The 23576-nt window shown below is 47.3% G+C and overlaps 1 protein-coding gene across 1 annotated transcript; it reads left to right on the top strand.

Annotated features, from left to right (window-relative positions):
• Window positions 1-312: 312 nt before the first annotated feature.
• On the top strand, window positions 313-14326 carry MMP15 (matrix metallopeptidase 15). The gene is made up of 10 exons (XM_033157360.1): window positions 313-713; window positions 4810-4958; window positions 5173-5295; window positions 6416-6723; window positions 6982-7143; window positions 7745-7950; window positions 8498-8636; window positions 9368-9518; window positions 9934-10049; window positions 12000-14326. Exons 1-10 carry the CDS (start codon window positions 603-605, stop codon window positions 12518-12520), a joined length of 1986 nt encoding a protein of 661 aa, XP_033013251.1. The 5' UTR covers window positions 313-602; the 3' UTR covers window positions 12521-14326.
• The last annotated feature ends 9250 nt before the right edge of the window (window positions 14327-23576 follow it).

Below are 23576 nucleotides of genomic sequence, written 5' to 3'. Positions count from 1 at the left end.
TACGGGGATCGAACCTGCAAACTTCGCGTTATCGGCACCATGCGCTAACCAAGTGAGCTATCAGTCCTCCCGCCGCTTCTGATGTTTTTGAGGCCCCGAATCCTATGTAAGCAAACGCGCAGGACCCCCGCCCCCCCATATGACTGAAACAACTACAAGCGTGGACTCGGAGCCCAGTCGGCCAAGCCGCCGCCTGGTTCCGGTTTGAGCCTGGAGGCGCGGGGCTGCTAGCTGCTTGTCCCTCGGGGTCTTCCGGACTGGCTCCTGGGCTTGAGGGGCGGTCAGTGAGTCGGCTGGCCGTTAGGCGGCGGCCGCCACAAGCCCAGCCCAGTGCAGGGCGCGACGGGGCGGGCGGGCGGCGCTTGGAGCATTCCGCTGAGCCAGCCGGGCGAGGGAGCGGCGAGCAGACGGGACGGGCGCAGCGCCGACGCTGGAGCGCCAGCCCGCCACACAAAAGCGATGGCCGAGGCGCGGCGGCGGCAGCAGCAACAGCAGAGGCGGGCGGGCGACAAGTAGCGAAGGGGGCCTGGCTAGGCCCGGGGCGAGGACGGCGGCGGCGACTCGTGCTGTGGACCGAGAGAGGAGCGGGCGCGGCGTCCAGTATGGGAGGCGGAGGCTGTCCGCAGCCCTCGCTGCTGCTGCTGCTTCTGTTGGGGGTTCTGCTGCTGCTGCGGGCCTCGGCGGGGCCAGTCCCGGGCGAAGTGGACGCCGAGGTAGGTCCCCCGCTCTGCTGCGCTTCTTGTTGCGCCTTAGCCAGGCAGGCCGCCGGGCAAGGTCTCCCGCCTGCCCCGCCGGCCGAACAAAAGAGCCGCGCTCCGGGGGGAAGGGGCGGACTGGGCCCGCGGGAGGCGTCCAGGAGGTGGTGGCGGCAGCTCTCCAGACGGCCACCTGCGCCCTGGGCTCCAGCCCGGAGAGCGCAGGTAGTCGGTGGGGCAACGTAGCAGCGCGCCGGCCTGGGAAGACCCAAGCAGCCGAGGGCCCATGTGGGGGTCCCAGGCTGCTCCCGCCCCACTCCCCGGGAAGGGCGACTCCATCGTGGTCCGCAGCTGGAGGGGCCGAGAAGAACAAATAGGGGGAAAGCGAGTCTCGCCTTGGAACAAGCAACTCGTGGGAAGAGGAGCGATTTTTGTCTGTTTCGGCTTCGCGCTTGATGGCCTGACAGGTGCCCAGCTATGCCCTAATTATGTGGGATTGAGGGGTTCTGGGGTCGCCTTTTATTTTGCCCTTAACTTTGGAGAGCTTTGATCCAAGACTGGAAGAGTGAGGCCAGACAGAGCTTTCTTGGTAAAGCCCTCCTGCCAGGGCAGTGTAAAGGGCAGAGGAGAGCCCTGGGTTCTAGATAAACTCAGGACCCAGGCCCATGTTTGGCTGGGCTGCTGTGGTCTTCCGGACAGCCTTTGCCATCCTGATGCTTTGGGCTGCAGACCCAGCCAGCACAGACAAAGGTCAGGGATGATGGAAATTGTGATCCAAAATATCTGGTGGGCACCAGGTTGGTGAAGGCTGCTGGGAACCTCAACGCGACCTCTGCTTTCCAGAAAGGCCGTTCACAAAAGGGGGGGAGGGGGAGAGGATACCAAAGGGGTTCTTGTCAAAAGATTGCAAACTTCTCATCCTGGTTACCGGTAGTTTTGTCCTCACCCACCTGGACATGAGTGGCAGAAGTTGGCAGCCCCAGGACCTGGGCTAGTGCTGCAAGGATAGGTGAATGCACCACCCAGCATAGTCAGGATAGTGCAGGAAAGCCCAAGACACCTTCCTGGGGGAGAAATAAATAGGGGGTGGGAAGAGCTTTGGGCTGCCTGCAGCCCTAAAAACAGGCACAGTTGGCAGCAGATGTCCTTGAATCAGTGGCTGGGAGGACCTCCTGTCTCAGAGGAGATGTGCATCAGGAAGCCCAGTGGTTTGTGTGTTCACAGGTTGCAGCAACGGCACACACACCAGCCATGAGTAGTTGCGGTGTCTGTGTTTGCAGTCAGTGAGGTAGTGAAGCATTTTCAGCAGAGACTCCTCTTGCTAAATTACAACTTGCATGTTATCAGTGTCAAGACTGGTTTTCTATTCTAATAATTCAATTGGATTTTAAAAAATGCTCTCTTCACAGCCTGTGAGAGCAATACAAGCCAAGGTCTCCCCCCCCCCCCCGCCACCAGAGGTGAGAGAACTTTGCAGGAGGCTTTGGGTGTGTTAGAGAGCAGCTGGCTCAGTACTAAGGAAGTAGCTGCTTGCCTGCAAGGCAAAATGTATGGAGATGTGAGTGAGAATTTAGGCTGACTTTGAAGGAATGGTGCAAGGGGCGTCAACCTTTGCCAACCTGGTGCCCTGCAGCTCCCATCAGCATGGTGTGTTGGGTGGGGCTGATGGGAGTTGTAGTCAGTCCAGCACCATCTATCTGGAGGGCACCAGGTTAGGGATGGCTGTATTGTGTTAAAAAGGCAAGTTTCCAAAATTTATTGTCACGGGACATGGGGAGGTCACAGAGTTTGAAAGAATCTTGGTCTCGGCACTGAGGTGGACGGTGCAGCTTGAAGGAAACTTGAAATAGCAAGGCTCTTGGGCACAGTGTCAGTGCAAATAAAGGAAACAATGCTTAAAACCATCTTTTGCTGGCATCTTACATCAGTTTAATTGCCTTGCCTCTCCTGGTCATCTTCACAGACTTGCTGATATGTTGGACAAGGAAAGGGCACATACTCCCACCTTGATATCCCTCTCTGTGGTGTAGTGGTTAGAGTGTCAGACTAGGACCTGAGAGTCCAGGGTTCAAATCCCACTCAGACATGAAGTCACTTGGTGACCTTGCCTCTCAGCCTAACCTACCTCACAGGGTTGTTGTGATGATTAAATGAGATGGGGGGGGGGGGAAGAACCATGTACGCCAGCTTGAGCTCCTTGGAGAAGAAGGTGGGATATAAATGTAATTAAATAAATGGTGGAATTGCCCATAAGTGGCAATTTTCAGGAGTCACGTGTTGAAGTAGTCCAATGTATTACTCACCAAGAAACACTAGCAATTCCCACCCTGGTGATTTTGAACATCTGGGACGGCCAAAATTTGGATTATAAAAATAGTGTGCTACTTGCTAATGGCAGCAACTGACCATCACACACTTTGGAAAGTACACAGATAAACCGACGGTGGAAATTTGGTATGTAAAGTTCATCTGCCCAAAGGGCTGTCAAGAAAAGGATCTTCTACCCAGTCTCGTTTGAGTTTATTAAATATATAAATTACAGAGCAGAGGAAACAAATATACCAGTAGAAACATGCAAATTTATGGAGCCTGTGATAGCTAAAAGGCATGACATTGGAGATCAGTGACCAGGATCTTGGGAGCTCTGTGCTGTACACTGTAGGCTTGTAGAGCTTGTGAAGATAGTCAGGCTAAAGCTAAACACTGGCTCTTGTTTAATATTTTACAGTATTTATTTTTACTTACCTGTGTTGTAATTCTGGAGATTTCTCTCATGCATTTGTTATTGGCAGATCATAGCCTTGTCTTTACAAAATTAGTAATGGTTAATCTTTAAAAGTGCCCTACTCACGTTTTTTTTTTTTCCTCGTGCTTCTCATGTATGACTAATACTAAATGGACTCTGTTATTGTTTGGTTGTTTTCTTTCTATGGTTGTTATTAATATATATATTCTGCATTATTGACAGTAAAGCATATTTTAAAAACCCAGTTTAACTGGGAAGGACGGAGGACCAAGTCAAGGAATGGGGGGTCCTCCACATGTAACAAGGCATCTGCTGCTCCACTTCCAACATGATGAAAATCTGTTGTCTGCCTCCAGCTTATGATTCTGTGCTTCAGAGTGTGCGGGTCAACAAGACTACCAGCTGCTCATTCACTAGACAATTGTCCTATTCAGGAGTTGGCTGAGAAGCCGACCCACTCACAAGATTTGTTGCTAGCTGGAGTGTCCCACATGAAATAAGGGCACCTCAGACTAAGCTGATCCGTCCAGGGGTGGGAATCTGCCTCTTGGGCCAAATTGGACAGGTGGGCAGGGCCACATCCTGCCAATCACACAATGCCATTTTGGTGCTTAATTGACTTGCCTTTTGCAAAAGGGCTATGTGAAGCAGCTCTGGTAGTTAGAGGGGGGCTATCTGAAAGGGGCTTTCCCTTTGCAAAGGTGTCTTTTGGAGCAGTGGGTGGGTGTCAGCAGGGTATGGAGGGAGTTCCACACAACTCCACAGGTACCACCACCCACCTTTTCAAGTAGAAGGACAAAGGGCTTTAATCCTAGCTCATCAGATGATGAATGTGGATTAAATCCTGATACCTAGGCTGCACAGTCCTGTTCCCAGATGAGGCAGGATTATACCCTGTCCTCCTGCCCATCAGAGGACACCACTAATGGGGAAAATGGCCTTAGGGGCCAAGACTGGCCTGCAAGCTACAGGCCATTCCTGTTTCATTAATAGTCTTGGTTGCCAGCCTGAGAAATGTGTTCATGCAGCTGGGCCTTCCCCCTTCAATTTCTAGTCTGAAAATGGGGGCCACCACCTAATAACGGCTACATATTAATTTGTAAAAAGTTTGCCAGTGTGATAGTAGGGCTTAAACTGGAGGACCTGGGTTTTAACTCTTGCATGGCCACACAGGAAGAGTTCTTTTTTATTTTAAGGAATTGTCTGACACAAAATACATTGAAAATTTCTTTACTTTTGGAGTGCTTGACAATACCCCACATAAGAAAGGCTTAGGCGTTTTAAAGCAGAAAAGAAATATTCCAGCTGTGTGATTGCAGGCGGTGTGGCTTTTTGCATGCTGATGACAGGGCTCCTCTTTACTTGCAGGGCTGGTTACAGTTCTATGGCTACCTCCCGCAGTCCAACCGCCAGATGTCCACTCTGCGCTCAGCTCAGACCCTCTCCCTGGCCCTCTCTGAGATGCAGAGCTTCTATGGCATCCCTGTGACAGGCATCCTGGATGAAGAGACAAAAGCGTAAGTTTTTCTCCATCCTTCCATGCACCCAGTTGCTCACCTTAGCACTTTGCAAGAGCAAGGCAAGTGGAGATGAGGGCGACTTCCTTCAGCTTTTAATGTGGGAATTCCCAAAGCCATATCTGCAAGAGAATCACTTTTGAGCAAGTGGGCATGGGTGCCGGCTCTTGGTGTCCTGTGTACATGCATGAGTAGGCTTGACTGTCACTTGCAGGTGGATGAAGCGGCCCCGCTGCGGCGTCGCTGACAAGATTGGGGCTCAAGTCAAGGCCAACATGCGGCGGAAGCGCTACGCACTGACTGGGCGGAAGTGGGGCCAGGCTCACGTGAGCTTCAGGTACGTTCCACAGCTGCTGAGGCATGAAGCAGGACTGTTTTGGGAGGGAACCTTTTTTTTTGGGGGGGGTCAGGAACTGGCTGTAGAGTTGACAGAAGCTGAAGGCTTTGCAAATGTCTTTGTGCTTTAAAATGTTATGATGCAGTTTTGCAGAAATACGCTTGATAATTGTCTTTAGATTGCAGTGTCTGGAATTACAGGATTCAAAATGCTTTGAGAAACAAAGGAGAAGCGGGCAGCATTAGGAGGGGGAAAGTGGAAGATGGGGAGGGAGTACAATTCAGAGACCCCACCCCTTGCTGACATTTCTATGCCGCCATAAGGACTAACAACGTCTCTGAAGAATAGGAAGCTGAAGTTAGCCTAGGAAGTTTTGCCTTGCATTTTGCACTGGGTACTGCATTGTATTCATATGGATTATGCTGCGAGTGGACAGAGAGTCCCCTCTTTTGGTCCCTGCTGCTTTTCCAGGGATGCCTAGAATAGCTGGGTCTGGATCCTGCAGAAGTGGAAAAAACGCATTCTCCCTATAGATTCTCTAGTCTAGGACATTAAAGGCTGATCAGTTTTTTGTGACCTGAGCCTCTGTAGGAAACGGCCTGCCTCGTCAGCTGTGCCACATACGCTGGGCACGAAGGTGGTGGTGGCAGCAGCGATATATAAACCCACATGTGGGTTGAGGTACAGTGGAGGAAAAAAAAACCAGGTGAGACCTTGAGATCAAATGCAAAGTTGCCTCTTCTTAGCAAAAGGGTGACCTGCCCATATGTGCACTCAACACACCCTCTCCTCCTCTGCCTGCTTGCGTTTTCTGCAGCACCAAAGTCTCAGCAATCGCAATATGAAATAGGGGCCAGTCGCTTCTGTGAGCAGGGCAGTCTACTCTGCATTCATTCTTGCTGTAAACCTCTGTGGAATTCATCTGCCGGTCTTTGCCTTTCTGCTACACCTGCCTTTAAGTAACTTTTTGCTGGTGTGCATCTTTGCTGCTGAAGGGCTCCTTGGGGCTAAAAGGCACGTGGCTTTGCAGCCGTGGGGAAGGCTCACTGGGTCATGCTTGCCTTGCAGGGTTCCCCCACCCCACCCGCTTCCAGTAATCCCTGTCCTTCTGTGTTCCCAGCATCCAGAACTACACAGAGAAGTTGGGGCTATACTACTCTTACGATGCCGTCCGCCGAGCCTTCCAGGTGTGGGAACGAGTGACGCCCCTCATCTTCCAGGAGATCCCATACGATGAAATCCGCCACAAGAGGAGGAAGGAAGCAGACATCATGGTGCTCTTTGCCTCTGGATTTCACGGAGACAGCTCCCCCTTTGATGGCACCGGGGGCTTTCTGGCGCATGCGTACTTCCCAGGTCCCGGTATGGGAGGAGACACACACTTTGACTTGGATGAGCCCTGGACCCTTGAGAATGCCGACGTGTCTGGTAAGGAAGAATCTCGGGCCTGAGAAGGATGTAAGGAAGGAGTGCTCTTCTTGCCGTGGGCAAAGGGATCTGACATTGACATTGGCCTGGAAAACCAGGAACCTCAGTTGGGCCCTGCCTAACGGTTGGCCATGGGTGGGGTTTGCTGGGATTCCTCTTCCACGTCAGCCTAATAAGCAGTGGGATCGAGGAGAGGTGTTTCTTGTCCAGTGCTGAAGTGAGTGAAGCTGGGGAACGATCCTTCCCTGTTGTCAACAGGGAACAACCTCTTCCTGGTGGCCGTCCATGAGCTGGGGCATTCCTTAGGCCTGGAACATTCCAACAACCCCAACGCCATCATGGCTCCTTTCTATCAGTGGATGGACACAGAAAACTTCCAGCTGCCAGATGACGACCTTCGTGGCATCCAGCAGCTCTATGGTGAGTGCCAGGCAAACAGGGTGGGTGGGTGGGTGGGTTTGTATGTATGCGTTTGTATGTTTCAGGACTGACCATCATCTGTCATATGCATGTAAACAAGAATGCAGGATTGGCTTGAGCCTTAGACAGATGCTGTGTTATCTCCCCATTTGTTTAGCAGCTTCTTCATTCATCAGCCAACCGATATATTAAGCTCTGCAGGGCCAGGCAGCGATCTGAGACCGGGCCTTTTCTGTGGTGGTGCCTTGGCTCTGGAATTCCCTTCCTGCTGAGAAGCGATTGGTGCCATCTTTGGCTAGCTTTTCACATCAGTTAAAATTTATTCAGTTTATTCCCCCAGGGCTTTGGAGGGAGAATTGACCTGACACTGAGCTAGTTGATTGTCTGATGTGACTTCTGTTGGGGGTTCACTTCATGTCTAGTTACAGATTACCTGTGAATTGTGTATTTTGTTACATTTTAACAGTTCTGATTGTGTTTTTATGTATTTTAGTGCTTTTTGTAAGTCACGCTCGGCTCCTATAGCTGATGAAGGGCTGGATATAAGTTGCAATAAACAAAATCCTCTCCCTCTTTTCTTCCTCCTGCCCCACCAACTCAGGTCCTCCAGGGGGACAGCCTCAGCCCACCAAACCACTCCCTACTGTGGTACCCAGAAAGCCTGGTCCCAAGCCTCCTAGACCACCCCCTCCTGGCAAACCAGACCAGCCCCCCAGCCCAGGCAACCCAGACCAGTACGGCCCAAACATCTGTGATGGGGACTTTGATACAGTGACGATGCTCCGTGGGGAGATGTTTGTGTTCAAGGTACCTGTAGCTTCCTCTGTCCTGCCTCCATGGTTTCTCTCCACAGTTACCAGAGCAATGCTTCAAGATGAGAGTCTGGCTTGTGAAATGGGGTGTTGAGGGGAGCTCAGGAATAACTGTGACCCGAATTCCAGATTTTGTGACTTGTTCAAATGTCAGAGATCCCTTTCCCTCCTCTTGTCCTAGGCCTGGAGCTCCTAGGCCTGGAGCTCTTGAAGTGGGCAGCAGGCAGTGGGATATGAGCCTCATTTGCCATGATGATGAGTGGCACCTACCTGTGGGTGAACCTGTGAATAGGAGAAGGGTGTGGGTGTCATGCATGCCCCAGGACCAGAATCAGCAGGCCTGAGCTTCCTTTTCCCTGGGCAGTGGGGAGGCTGTAGAAAGTACTTGATTTGCATGCCAGAGGTCCCAGGTTCAGTGCTTCTCATTTCCATATGCCTGAAACTTTGGGGATGGCCACTGCCAGCCAGTATAGACAGTACTGAGCTAGATGGGCCACTGGGCCTGACTTGGTATTAAGCATCTCCCTGTGTTTTTTATCCAGGGTCGCTGGTTTTGGCGGGTTCGTCATAACCGGGTGCTGGACAACTACCCCATGCCCATTGGGCACTTCTGGAGAGGCCTCCCTGGGAACATCGATGCTGCATATGAGAGGCAAGACGGGCGGTTCGCCTTCTTTAGAGGTGAGAGAAGTTGATAGCAAAGAGCCCCGGAGAGGGTCTCCTGAGTCTTCTGTCGAGACAGGAGAAATGTTCTGTGTGTCTTCCCCTCCCTCTCCTTCCCACTCCAAAATGCCCCTGTGGGTTTTCCTGACAGACTCCTTGCTCTTCTCCTTGCTGTGGGGCCAGCAGAAGGATGGTGGGCATTTCATGGGCACCCCTCAGAAAGTCCATGTGTTGTGTTTTACCTCAGGGCCTGGAGTTCAGCCCAAAGAGCTGTTCTTAAAACTCTCTCCTGTGCTCTAAAGGGTGGGTGCGGAAGCTGAGTGTTGTGTTCTGGCCCGCTCTGTGTTACCATTATCATCATTCATATAATTAATTACTCACCCTTCAGCCTAAGGTCCCAGGACAGGTTGCCAGAATTAAAGCACATTATTTAAAAGAAAAGAAAAGGTTGAAACAACTGACAATCACAGAAATCAGGTTGATCCAAACAATATGCACCTCAAGCGTGAAAAACCAGGATTAAAAAGTAGCGTAAACAGACAGATGCCTGCACTCAGCGCTGAAACCAGCAACCTCACCCCCCCCCATCCTGCCCCATACAGATTATTGAGGTGGAATAGGCAGGACTTGATAGATGCCATAGAATTGGGCATGGAGGTGGGGGGGGGGTTTCCCACAAGAAAGACAGGCTTCTTGTGTGCTTGACGGCCCGGCCTCTGCCTGCTTTTCTCTGTCTGCCCTTCCTCCAGGGGATCAGTACTGGCTTTTCCGTGAGGCAAATTTGGAAGCGGGTTACCCACAACCCCTGACCAGCTACGGACAGGGCATTCCTTACGACAAGATGGATGCAGCCATCTGGTGGGAGCCTACAGGGCACACCTTCTTCTTCAGAGGGGACAGGTGGGTAGCTGGCATGTGAAAGGTGGCAGCATGGCTTTTTTTCCAGCCAGAACTCACCAGAACTCAGTTCCGGTACCTCTCAGCTCAGCACCGTTGTCATTATAAGAGAACAAGGGAGGCATTCTTGGTGAGTTTTTCTAATATCACTTGGTGGCAGGATCTTGGTGGCTGGAGAATCCCAAGATTTTTGCCTCCTAACCTTCCCAGGTATTTACCAAAGGTGTGGGCAGGGCCTGTAAATTCAGGGACGACGTTTCCCCCCCTGCCCTTTGAGACTAGCACTCAGAGTTTGATAAAGAAGTATGGAGGGTGAATGGTGAAAGAAGGGCCAGAAGATTCACATTCCTGCATTGCAGCGGGGCGGGTTGGACTAGATGATCCTCAGGGACCCAACTCTATGATTCTATGACTCTAGGTACTGGCGCTTTGATGAGGAGAGCCGTTCTGTGGATCCAGGATACCCGAGGAAGATCAGCGTATGGGCCGGAATCCCTCATGCCCCAAAGGGAGCCTTCTTAAGTTCTGACGCCAGTAAGTAGAAAAGGAACCCAACCTGGCAATACAAATGTGGGCTCTCAGTATAGCGAACAAAGTAGCAGCTTGAGGAGCAGGTTTCTAAAGTTATGAACGCTAATAATGAATATTTTGTTAGCAGTGTTGGAAGCAGGAAACCAGAGAAGAGAAAGACTGGCATTAGGTCACAGGTCATCGGGGGCTACAATTCCCATCAGCTCCAATGAGCATGTTCAGGGATGATGGGAATTGTGGTGCCCTTTACAGATTTGCTATCCTTGCATTAGATGTTACAGGGAAGAGCAAAGCTTGTTCTTCCATCTGCGCTGAAGATGATGTTGGAAAGAGACCCACATCTAAACCCTTTGTGAGGAAGCGGGGAGAAGAGAGAGATCTGCAAAATAACTTTTTTTGTAAACCACTTTCAGGTTTTCTTACAATCAAGCAGTATATAAACGTTGTTAAAATAAAATAACTTTTTAGAGCTACCTGCTAAACTAAAAACTAGCAGGTCAGCATTCAGATGTGGAAATGCCAGTCTTGTAGCAACAATATGCAGCTTGTTGAAGTCTTGCTTCCTTACTCCAAGGGAGGATAGTTGATACCCCCATTTGCAGGTCGCTGAGTAAGCCGTGCCTCTGAAGGAGCCTTTCACTCCTCTTTACTCTCACGCAGAGCGGGGAACAAGTCACCATCGCCAGCTTCACATCATGTTTCAATTAGGGATTGTGGTTTGTTCTGCTCCCGAGAAACCATGGCCAGTTAGCCAAGAAGAAAACTTGGCTCCAGATTGTGGTTTGTTGGGTGTGAAACAAAACTCACGATCCTTGTTCGAAGCCAGGGATGGCGGTTTCTTTCCTCTTTGTGTAACCTGAGAGGAGGAAAAGAACAGGTCCTCTCAGGTGTATCCTTGGTGAGCCAAATTATTTTTTTATTTCTTTTTGCTGCCATTGCCCAAACTAGGAGTTTGGGAAGCTAGAAAAATTTGCTTGGGGAGAGGGCACAGATCAGGGCTCCTAACTGGGAATTAGCCACCCCCTGCACTCCATGATTTAACTGTGGTTTACTGTGAGGTGTGAACTGAGTCGATGTAAAGCCGGCTCCTTAAAAATGATCCAAGGAGTTCTTGAGAGCTACTCGCCCATCTGCTTGATTTACGTTCCCAACGTAGACTGTAAAGCATGATCACAGCAGCAACGCTCTGCTGAGGAATGAATGAATAGTTTTTTCACCATGGAGCTAACTGAACAGTAGAGTCCTGCAAGAATCTGTATTAGGACCAATAGGGTTAAATATATTTATTGATAATCCAGAGGCAGGGAATGGTACGGTGATTTAGTTCGCAAAGGGCCTCAAATAGTTCAGAACAGCGGAAGCCAAGGCTTAATGATACAAGCAGTTAAGAATACACCAGAATATTGTTATTTATTTTTTCATTCATTCATTCATTTAAAATCATTTTATATACAACTTAATATTTCAAAAATCTCTAGGTGGTTTTATAGTCTAAAAATAAACAATATATCACGAAAACAAAACCAGTTAGAGAGTACAGTCGTACCTCGGGTTACGTACGCTCTGGGTTGCGTACTTTTCGGGTTACAAACTCCGCTAACCCAGAAGCACAACCCAATGCGTGTGCGATTTGCACATGTGCAGAGCGTTTTTCGCAGGTTTTTTGGGGGGGGTTCGGTCTGCGCATGCGCAGAACGAATTGTTCGGGTTACTTCGTTTTCGGGTTATGTCCTGTAACCTGGAACGGATTAAGTACGTAACCCGGGGTACCACTGTAATATAAATACATATAAAGTCAATATAAAAGTGGATAAAGCAGGAATTCAGAAAAAAGCAAACACATAATGCAGATCTTAAGAGTCACAGAAAGCCTGGGCAAAAGAGAAAGTGAAAAAGCTGTGAATCATGGAAAGGGACACCAACTAACAGTGCCTACCACCTCCTGTTTTCCAGCCTACACGTACTTCTACAAAGGCAGGATGTACTGGAAGTTTGACAATGAGCGGCTGAAAACAGAACCTGGGTACCCCAAATCGATCCTCCGGGACTTCATGGGATGCCATGACGAGGTGGCTGCAAACCCTGACCCTGGCCGCAGGTTGCCCGATGTGGGCAAGCCCCCCTCCCGCCCCGATGGCCCGGGGCAGGACAAGGAAGAGGAGGTGGTGGTGGACGAGGAAGACAATGTTGTGGACACTCACCCTGCAGAGGAGGACAAGGAAGCCGAAGCAGAGGACGATTATAGTGATGGCGTGGGAGGCGGCCGGGAGCAGGGTCCTGGCCATGGCAGCGATGTGGACATCGTGGTGCACATTAACGATTACCCCCTGACCATGAGCATCATCATGGTGACGCTGCTGCTCCTGCTCCTGCTCTGCATCCTGGGCCTCGTCTATGTCATCGTGCAGCTGCAGCGGAAGGGCACCCCCCGCATGCTGCTCTACTGCAAGCGCTCCCTGCAGGACTGGGTCTGAAGCCACAGCTGACCTGGCTGCTGCTGCTGCTGCTGCTGCTTCCGCACCACCTCCAAGCTCCATCAAGAGCTTTGGAGCACAGGACAGGTGGGGAAACTGACTTGTCTTCCCCCGGGCAACTCTGGAGAAGAAGCTCTTAAAATCTCTGGGCTTGTCTGGACCACGGCTCCCAGCAGAGTCTTTTCACAGGAAGGTCCCCCATCCCTACCTCTGTGCCTCAGCCTTGGAGACCCCGCCTCCCCCCAGGCATGGGCAGGTGGAGGGTGTGTGACTGACCTCCCCTGTTTGATTGGCCTGCCTGAGTGACGGACAGCCTTTTGGAAAGGGTGCGGCATGTGGCCTTCTCTTAACCTGTGGGTCTCGTCCCCCACTTTGGGGGTCTACCTAGTGCACGCATGGCAATCCAGGCCTGTTTGCGAGGTCTGCAGGAGGGGGCCCTGCTACCCCAATTTGTGTCTGTGCCACCCCTGCTGTGCATGTACTCCAGAAACTGTGACCTGATGCCCCCCCATTGTGCTACTCATGCCAGCTTGGGGGTGGAAGAGACATTTCATCACCTGCCAGGGCAAGTTGCTGAGTCCTCCCCCCTCCCCAGCCAAGGGGCTGCCCTGTACAGGTTGGTGTGCCCTTGGGTGGCTTCAGGTGTGTTCTCCCTTGGGCTCAGTAACCGACATCCTGAAAACCTTGACTTTTATTTTCAAAGGTGCTTCCCCTCCCACCCTGCCTCTTCATTTGCAGAGCAAAACGTGGGGAACTTTTCTACTGTAATTGCCAGAGTTACTACTGCTGTGAGGAGGTTGTGCAGGAATATTTGAAGAAGGGACTGTTTGGGTGCCCTGTGTGTGTGCATGTCTGTGTGACTTGTCTCCTTCCCACTATGTGACTACTGCCCCTTACCTACCTCTCCCCCCACATTTCCTACTTCTCTTTGTTCCTATTGCCCTGCTCTTTGCTGCATATCTTGGAAGCAGACTCTGCGGGGCGGAATAGCCTTGATGCAGACATAGCCTTGGGGTTTGGGTTCCTGGGCTGCCTTGGAGGCCGTTGGGGGTGTTGATCTGTAACTGGATGAGGAGTGACCACGTGGCTTGATTTCTGAGGCCCCCCTGTATTACTTTGGAGTAGGCACCTCAAAGGAGGAACCTGAGCTGGTGTGTGGGTAATTCCTGGGCTTTGGAAGGCTGAGGACCAGTTTGTCCATGGAATATATCCTCTCTCCTAAGGAAGGTGGAGATGTACACTCACCTTGCGTGAACTGAGTGCATGAGACATACGCACAGGCAGTTCCCCTGAAAAGTTGGCCATGGAAATTGCGCAAGTGTGCATTTTTCCTGAAAGTGGGAGGTGCAAGGAGGATGGCCTTACTAAACCAATGCAGGGTTGCAGAACTCTGCTCAAGGCCGTGAGAGATTTATGTGGGAGATCAATTGGGCACTAGGGCTGCTGTCCTAACAGGTTTTGTTCTCTCCAAAGAGACTCTGCCACCACTCCTTGCGACACAGATGTAGTTCCCTTGGTCTCTCGAGATGCACTTCCAAGCAGCCCCAATGTGTGAGGGGGAGCCTGCCCCCTCCTTCCTCTTCCCTCTTTGGCCACTCCCTTGCCTCAGAGTTTCTGCCCCTGACTACCAACCGCCTTGCGTCGCAACAGGCAAAAGAAGCAAAGTTGCATTGATTTACATAGATTTCTGTGACTTCCAAGTGCCTTCACGTAGCATTTTGGGGTGTATTTCTTTGGACTGTAAATAGGAAGGGTTCTGTAACCTGTACATGTTATACAAATTAAGATTGCCTGCTTGTACGATCATTTATTCTGCTTCTGCGAATGGTAATGAGGACCAAAGAGCAAAGAACCCCTTTACCCCTTCCCTAGTCACCGGAGATCTAATTTAATGACCTTTCTCCCCTTCTGAGGCTTCTCTGGGTGTTTTCCTCTCAGCTTTACAGTTATTAATATTTCTATGCTTAATTAGCACCATATTGTGGCTTGTCTTCCTGTTGCAAAAACCTGAATCTCTGAAGCTGAACAGACTGAGTTTCTCATTTGTATTTAAAACATGATTGCCCTCCTCGGTCTTCTCTACAATGACAGGAACACAATCTCCTTGATTCTGAAAAGGGAACCCACCCCCCATGCCAAGGAGTTGCCCCACAGGCCCTGTTCCTCCTATAGGCTTTTTAACCTCTTATCTCTACACTATTTCTCTCTTTAATAATAAATACATATATTTTTGAAAACCTGGAGCTTTGGAAGCAGAATTAATGATGCAGTATAAGCAGTTGCACATAATTTTCAGGATTTTTTTGCAGTTGGGGCGAGTCCCACATATAAGCCCGGCTGGCTGCATGGAAGAAAGCAAAACTACCCCAGCTTGGAGAGACCCTCTTCAGCCCCTTGCTGAAGCCTAGCTCAATTTGTCCTGAATATGTTATTTCCAGAAATGTGAGCTCCAGAACACGTCAAATAGTTGTTGTTTAAAAGAAACACCATTTTGCCTTTCTTAACAGCACCCAGGTTCTCGTGTTCAGGCCAGGCCTGGCAGCATCTGCTTCTTTCCTCCTGATCCTCACTTGGGGTCCTAGCCCCCAACTCTTCCCTGTTCCTCTATTGTTGTTGCAAAAGTCATCAAATATCTACGTTGACTGACTTGGCAAAATGAGCCTAACTTTGTGCATACACTGGTGTAAAACTTGCTGCTGTGAGTGTTGACATCTCTGTGGTAGTGGGGTGGGGGTTGTGGCCTGAACCCAAGCAGTCTCCCCCAGCCCTGCCCTTCACCCAAACAGACTTTCTCTTGCCTCTCTCCATTCTAAAACCACAATAAACTGTCTCCTGCTTTTACATTGATGGGAGCAAAGCAGAGTCATGTGCAAAAGAAGAAGAAGAAAAGGGGGGCACCAGGTCACAAGTACAGCTTCAGACAAGGTTGAACCCTGAAACCTTAAAACGGCAAGAGAAAACGAAACCCCGGCTTTGATGTGGGGATGAGGGCCAGCCTGCTGTTCTTGGAGCGTGCCTTCGATGGGCCGAATATATTGGTGCATCTCCCAAGTGCAAAGACTGAAAAGCCAATTAATTTTCAATGCTCAGAACTACCCAAAAAATTAAAACATTCACAGCTTGCCAATAAACCACAAGACTTCCGGTTAGGTGCCGAGTCAATGGCGGACGGGAGTCCGACGGCTCCGTCCTCCGATAGGCGATAGGGAGCTCCGTGCCTGCGCCACGGGTCCCTTAAAGCCACGGGAAGAGCGTCCCGTGGACCGACGGCTTCGTGGGTCCCAGACGTGCTGTCTCCGCTCCTGATTTACCCTCGTAAGGGGGAGAATCGGGCGAGCGGAGCCCCAGCACGGGACTGAAGAAGCGGCTGCCTGCGGAGGATCAAAGCAGCGATCCCGCCAGACCTGAGCACCCGGCACTTCCTACATAGAAACTTCCAAAGAAACTCTGTAAGTCAAAAATTTGGATTATTTTACAAGTTTAAAGAGCACTGCTTGCAGAGGAAACTCCAAAAGGAAGCCTGTTCCCTTTGAACTGTTTGCGCGAGCTTGGTAGCGCTAAAGGATCAAAGCCGCGGCTAACGGGAAAGTTTTGCGAACTCTGCTAAACTTTTTAAAAGTTACTTAAAAGTTGTTTAAAGGCTATTTAAAGACTTAAAAACAGTTGATATGGCAAAAGAAGACACCGCTCCCCCTCTGGACTAGGACTCCGGGTCAGTAGCGGGCTGCAATATATTGTTGCCATTTTTTCTTTGTTGGGACCCTAGTGTTACAGTGACTGTTTACCAGTGGAGATACTTTGACTCTTTTACAGCCAGATACAAGCTACTTTAAAGACTTGGTGGTTACACTGCAAGTGAGAAAACAGTTACTGGCTTGGGCTATTTAAAATAGACTCTTCTTGGCTTTAAGGAATTTACAATTCTGAAAAATCTGAACTCTTTGCCTAAAAGTTGGATTAATGGACTATTGTGGACTCCTGGCTCAGCAGCCTCTTTGTTCTCAGAAAGCTAGCTGCAGGCCACCTGGTGTTTACTTTTGGGACTGTTGGTCTTCTGCTGTGAATGTCTGAGATTGTTACTATAGCAACTGGAGTGACCTTGAGATTACAGTTACAGAGCCCACAAGGAATGGAACTTAGATCTAAAGGAACTGGCTCTGAAAAAAGGAAAGGCTCTGTTTCCTTAACTCTTCAGGAACAAATGGAGAAATTGGCTGCAAGTGTGGCAGAAATTGCAGAAGGCTTGAAAAGTGTCACCGAAGGGTTGAAGCAAACACAAGAATCGGTGAATGCTATTGGTGCATCAGTGAATACAACAGTTAACTCTGCAATAGAAAAGCTCCAAGTGGATATTAAGGCCGATATTAAAGCCTCCACCCAAACGTTAGAAAAATCGATTGGCCAAATTGAGGAAAACGTAAGAAAGAACAGAGACGAAATTAATAAAATTGGGCAGGAGGTGACCACGTTAAAAAAGGACTCGGAGGAAATTAAAGTGGTCAGAGAAAAAATAAAAAAGGTGGAGGAAAAATTGGACAATTTGGATTTGGAGCAGATCGAAAATATTGGAACACGACAGAGGACTGTGGAAGAGTCTCTTGCTTTTCTGCAACTACATCAGAGAGAAGGAAACCTAAGAATAAGGGGTCTTCCAGAATTGGAGGGGGAAGACCTGAAAGCCTATATTGTGGAACTATTCTCGACTTTTTGGGAGTTAGAAGAGGTAAACGTCTCAGCACGCATAGTGAAGGCCTTCAGATTTGGACCAAGAGGTTCCAGAGGAAAGAAAAGCACTAAAACAGTCAGTGACTGTTTGATTGTGCTACACGATAGACACGACAGAGACTACTTTCTGGATTTACACTACAGAAACAACCTGGTGGTACAGCAGAATAAAGTAATTTTTTACAAGGATATCCCCAGATTCTTTTTAGATAAAAGAGCTCCTTATAACGACCTGGTGACGGAGCTAAGAAGAAGAAAAATCTCCTTCAGTTGGGAATTTCCAGAAGGCCTGGCATTCACGTTTGAAGGGAAAAAGATAAGAATAAGGTCCTTGGCGGATAAGCAAAAGTTTTTGGACAAGCATCTGGAACATTTCAAAGGAACTCCATTGGATCCAGCACAGCTTTACAAGTTTCCAGAAGTACTGCCACCACCGCCGGGACCACCAGGACCAAGCCAAGATCCAGAACAAGATAAGAAAGGACAGGCAACTGGAGGAGAGGAATAAACAAAGAAATGGCGCTCAAGTTAATGACTTGGAATGTTCGGGGATTAAATCAGAGACCAAAGAGACGCAGAGTGTTTTATAGCATAGAAAAGAAGAATTTGGATATAATATGTCTACAGGAAACCCACATAGTTCGGCGTCACAGAAGATTGCTACAGAACAAAAAATTAGGCCAAGAGTTCATATCATCGGATAAGGTCAAGAAGAGAGGAGTAGTGATTTATGCAAAGGAGAAATATAGCCCAAGACAGCTATTTAAAGATGAAGAAGGGAGATACATCGCAATTGAAATTAATGTACAAGGCGAAAAATTTTTGATTCTGGGACTTTATGCACCAAATGATGGAAAGTCGATTTTTTACAAAAAAATTCATGATTTGCTGTTGGATTATTTGGACTATAAGGTAGTTTGCCTTGGAGACTTTAATGGGGCAGTTTCCACATTAATGGACAGATCTCAAAGAACAAAATTAACAAATGATGGGAAACTCCCAAAGACTTTTTTTGAAATGGTGGACAATTTGAATTTGGTAGATTCTTGGAGATTAAAAAATCCCACAGAAACAGAGGCAACGTACTTTAGCGAATCTCAGCAGTCATGGTCGAGGATAGATTATATCTGGATCTCGAATGAATTGGCTCCAAAATTACAAAAAGCAGAAATCGGTCCTAAAACGCTTTCAGACCATAATCCGGTACAGGTAAACCTAAAAATGATTTCCAAGGATTCTTTCAGGTGGAGAATGGATGATGCATTGATGAGAGATACCAAGCTAGTAGAAAGAGCGGCGAAAAAGATGAAAGAATATTTTCAAATTAATTGGAATTCAGATGTGGAGAAAAGGATTGCCTGGGATGCAAGTAAGGCGGTAATGAGAGGATTCCTCATTAGTGAAAAGGCAAAAAAGAAGAAACAACAAAGTGCAGAGATGGAGAGACTGTTGAAATTAATCAAAGAAAAGGAAAAAGAACTAAGAGGACATCCCAGATGTGTTAAAATCCAAAAAGAAATCAAATACTTGCAATCCCAATATGCGAATATCATGAATCAAGACATCGAATGGAAAGTGAAAATGATGAAACAAAGAACATTTGAATCTGCAAATAAATGTGGAAAACTACTAGCTTGGCAATTAAAGAAAAGACAAAAGGCAAATGTCATCAGTAAATTGGTAGTAAATGGAAAAAATGTAGAGAAACCGGAGGAAATCAGATGGTGCTTTCAGAGATTCTATAAACAACTGTACAAGGAGGAGAAGATAGATGAAGTAGAGATAGACCGATTTCTGGAGAAGAACGGATTGCAAAAGGTCCCAGAGGAAAAACTAACAATTCTCAACCACCCAATAACGACACAAGAAATAGAAGATGCAATAAACAACATGCAACTGGGGAAGGCTCCAGGACCGGATGGATTAACAGCAAAATATTACAAGATATTGAAAGACTGGCTATCACAGCCGTTAAGAGAAATTTGCAATAGAATACTAGAAGGAGATAGGGCACCAGAGACGTGGAAAGAAGCCTTTATCACACTGATCTTAAAACCAGATACGGATAAGACTCTAATGAAAAACTATCGTCCAATATCCCTTTTGAATGTGGATTATAAAATTTTTGCAAATGTTTTGGCTACAAGGTTGAAAAGAGTGTTGAAAGATCATATACATAGAGACCAAGCAGGTTTCTTGCCAGGAAGGCAAATAAGTAATAATACGAGAATCATTGTGGACATTTTAGAAAAATTGGAGAGAGACATAAACACAGATGCAGCACTATTGTTTGTTGATGCAGAGAAAGCTTTTGACAAAGTATCCTGGACATTTATGAAAAAGAATTTGGAAAAGATGGGAGTTGGAGAAAAATTCTTAAATGGCATTAAGGCCATTTACACAGAACAAAGAGCAAAAGTTATTGTAAACAGTGTGATATCGGAGGAGATTGAAGTAGAGAAAGGAACAAGACAAGGGTGCCCTATCTCCCCTTTACTTTTTATTACGGTCCTGGAAGTCCTTCTGAATATGATTTGGAAAGATAAACAGACAAAAGGAATTAAAGTGGGAGAGAAGGAATACAAATTACGTGCCTTCGCGGACGATTTGATGCTATCCCTGCAAGAACCAGAAGGCAGTGTCCCCAGAGCCTTGGAATTAATTGAACAATTCGGACTTGTAGCTGGCTTTAAATTAAATAAGCAGAAAACCAAAGTTTTAGGTAAAAATCTGAGTGCAGAACAGATCCAAAGAATTCAAGAAGCCACAGGCCTCAATTTTGTTAAATCTGTAAAATACCTAGGTATCAATCTCACAAACAAGAATTTGAACCTGTATAAGGATAATTATGAAAAATTGTGGATGGAGATAAAAAAAGATATGGAGATCTGGACAAGACTTAAACTGTCGTTAATGGGAAGAATAGCAGTGGTTAAAATGAATGTCCTACCAAGGATGCTGTTTTTATTCCAAGCCATACCAATTTTGGACAAACTAGACTGTTTTAAAAAATGGCAAAAGGACCTATCGAAATTTATATGGCAGGGCAAAAAGCCAAGAATAAAATTCAAGATTTTAACAGACTCTAAAGACAGAGGAGGCTTTGCCCTGCCGGACTTAAGGCTTTATTTTGAAGCTGCGGCCTTTTGCTGGTTAAAGGATTGGTTTAAACTAGAGAACGTTGATGTGTTGGACTTGGAGGGACATGATAATATGTTTGGTTGGCATGCATACCTTTGGTATGACAAGGTTAAAATCCACAGAACTTTTAAGTCTCATATTGTGAGAAAATCCCTATATCAGGTTTGGACTAGATACAAAGACTTGTTAGAGAGAAAGACTCCTAGATGGATCTCTCCAGTGGAGGCCAAGGCATATAAGAGACCGAATATGTCTGCAAACTGGTTAAGATATATGGACATATTGCAGCAGGAAGGGGACTCCTTTAAGCTAAAAAGCTATGATCAAGTAAAAAGTCAGGTCCCCGACTGGCTGCACTATTATCAGGTTTATGAAACATTTAAAATGGACAAAAAAGTTGGTTTTCAAGTAGAAAAATCAAAACTGGAAACAGAACTGATAGAATCGAACTTCAAAAACCTTTCCAAAATGTATAACCTTCTGCTAGAGTGGCATACAAAAGATGAACTGGTTAAATCCTCAATGATAGATTGGGCAAAAGATGTAGGACATAATATTATGATGGATGACTGGGAGAGATTGTGGCAAAAAGGTATCAAATTTACTGCTTGTCATGGTTTAAGAGAAAACATAATGAAAATGGTTTATAGATGGTACTTGACACCAGTTAAGATTGCTAAGATGAATACCAAAATGTCAGATGTATGTTGGAAATGTAAACATGCGAAAGGTACCTTTTTTCATATGTGGTGGTTGTGCCCAGCGGTAAGCGCTTTCTGGGATAAGATTTACAATGAGCTTAAGAAGGTAATGAAAGTTACCTTTTGTAAGAAACCAGAGGCATTTCTCCTGAGCATAACCAATGAAGAGATACCCAGTCAGGATAGAGTGTTTTTCATGTATGCCACAACAGCAGCTAGAATTTTATTGGCGAGAACATGGAAAGGTGAAGAGATACCAACGGTGGAGGAATGGCAGATGAAGATGATGGAATACATGGAACTCGCAGAACTGACCGTCGGAGTCCGGGACCAGAGGGAGGGGAAGGCGTCGCAGGAGTGGAAAAAATTTAAAGACTATTTAGTTAAATCAGTTAAACTGAATATTTGAGCAGAATTAAACAGAACATCGGCTTTGGTAGATATGTGTTAGATATGAATGGTAAGAGGAATTGTTGTTATGTGAAAGATGTATGTGTCAAAATATGTTAAGATAGATTGTTAAGATAAGATACATAGTTATTGAGATATTTGACTAAGTAAAAGCTAAGTATATTAAAATTTGGGTAAAAGTGAATTGAACAATATATAAAGCTACCTTGAAGAAGTATATGTTTTTTGAAGACAGTGGAGGGAACGGGGGAAGTCCCCAAACAGAGAAGTTAGAAACAAGAAATATTCAAAGAAAGATATTGGTTAAGGTTTGTATATGTTATTTTTATGTTTTTATTGTTGTTATTGTTTTGAATGTTGATTATGTTTATTGTTGATTATGTTTAATGTTGATTGTGTTTTTATTGATGTTTATGTTATGTGTTGATGTTGTATTTTGTTCTCTTTTTCTTTTATTGGAAAATAATAAAATCTTATAAAAAAAATAAAAATAAACCACAACCTTTGTGCTGACCTTTAGGTTTTGAAGCGTGGAACTCATTTTGCCTCCAAGTGCACTTTCAGCAATTTGCTGTGGCGTCTCTTTGTTTTTAAAAGTTGTGTTTTCAATAGGATAATGTCTGCCTGTGGCTCTGGGTTTTCCCATTTTGTTCCTGGACTTGCCATTTTAGTTAGGTATCTGTTGTGCGTTAATCATTTTGTGGAGATGATAATGCTAAAGGGAGTACTCGCTTCCTCACCCACCTTGTGTGTCTCCTGCAAAGCCACCAGTGATGCTGGTGGCTAAGAATGGGGTGGATGTCTGGGCTTTGTTGCCTGAGATAGGTCTTTTGGGGAACCACACTGTTCTTGGGATAGTAATCTGTTTCAGCTGGTTTTAATTTTAAATCACCTGCCCTGGGACCTGCTGGTGAAGGGGTAGCAATAAATCTAATAATAAAAATAATAAAGTATGCTTGCCCTGCATGCACTTCCTTGTTGAAAAGGCAGCAGGTTCTTCCACAAACATAGACCAGGGGCACTTTGGTCTGCACCTTCCTGCTATAGAGAAAGCCTTGGTTTTGGGTCCTCTTAGGTAGTGATCCCTGATGGCTCTCGCTGGTGGCTTTTGCTCCGCATACACACACAAGCCACTAAGGCAACAGGTGCCAGGTTGCACCTTGCTCCCCTGTGCTGTGCACACACACCACACCCTGGTTGGCACCCATCTTCTGCCGGCAAGTTTTATACGTGCCGCCTCTCCCACTTGTGTTTAGTTGCTGCATAATAAACACTACCCTAGCAGCTGCCAGTGGCCGCTTCTCTTTGTCCACCTCGAAAACAGAGTTCCCTCTGTTGCCTATGCGTGCATTCATTAACCCAGAGGTCAGAAGAAATTAGCTTCAGTTGCAGACGCTTGGCTCCTGCCCTGGCTTCCTGGCCTAGCAGCGGTGCAGCTGTGCCCACTTGAGATGTGGCTGCAGGAAGCAGCTAGGAAGACTGGGACACTCCTGGTGCCTCTGCTATGGCATCATCATCACTATCACCCCAAGCTACATCTGGAGGAGAGCCAAATTGGGCGGGTGGGTGTGAAGCTGAACGGTTGACAGTATCCATTGGGAAGTTGCAAGGAGTTCAGCATCCACTGAGCAGTGTTAGCTTGGAGGGGAGCAAATGGCTACTGAGCATGTACTGTAAGGGCAAGAGCCCACCTACCCACCCACCCCCGAAACAATTCTATGTGCAAAAGCTGACTGGGCTAGTGGTTCAATTTTGCTTTAACACAGAACTGGTGGGAAGCAGGGTAGCTTAGGAGGAGCAGGAGGACAGGATAAGTTGTAAACCTTAGGCTCTGCCCTTCAAGCACAGTTTAGGATGGGTTTAGGAGGAATGACTCGGAAGCTGCTATGTCCACCAGCCAGACCCAAAGCAGGCAGATCCAGGGGCAGGATGAATGCACAGTTAGAGAGGGAAACATTTGTGCAGTTCAAAATCCGAGCTCTACAAAACACGTATAATGTTAGCTGACGAAAAAAGGAAGTGATGGAGGATAATGTGAAAAGTGTGTCATCCAGTATTCCCTGCAACCCTAAACCCTG

This window comes from Lacerta agilis, chromosome 8 (genome assembly GCF_009819535.1).
Source record: "Lacerta agilis isolate rLacAgi1 chromosome 8, rLacAgi1.pri, whole genome shotgun sequence".
In the NCBI taxonomy this organism is placed as follows: domain Eukaryota; kingdom Metazoa; phylum Chordata; class Lepidosauria; order Squamata; family Lacertidae; genus Lacerta; species Lacerta agilis.
This window is presented reverse-complemented; position numbering and strand designations above follow the sequence as displayed.

Excerpts from the sequence above, each read along its gene's own strand:
- MMP15 (XM_033157360.1), top strand. The coding sequence starts at position 603 with ATGGGAGGCGGAGGCTGTCCGCAGCCCTCGCTGCTGCTGCTGCTTCTG. Across the intron at positions 714-4,809 it reads CGGGCGAAGTGGACGCCGAG|GGCTGGTTACAGTTCTATGG; the intron begins GTAGGTCCCCCG and ends CTTTACTTGCAG. Across the intron at positions 7,951-8,497 it reads GGGAGATGTTTGTGTTCAAG|GGTCGCTGGTTTTGGCGGGT; the intron begins GTACCTGTAGCT and ends TTTTTTATCCAG.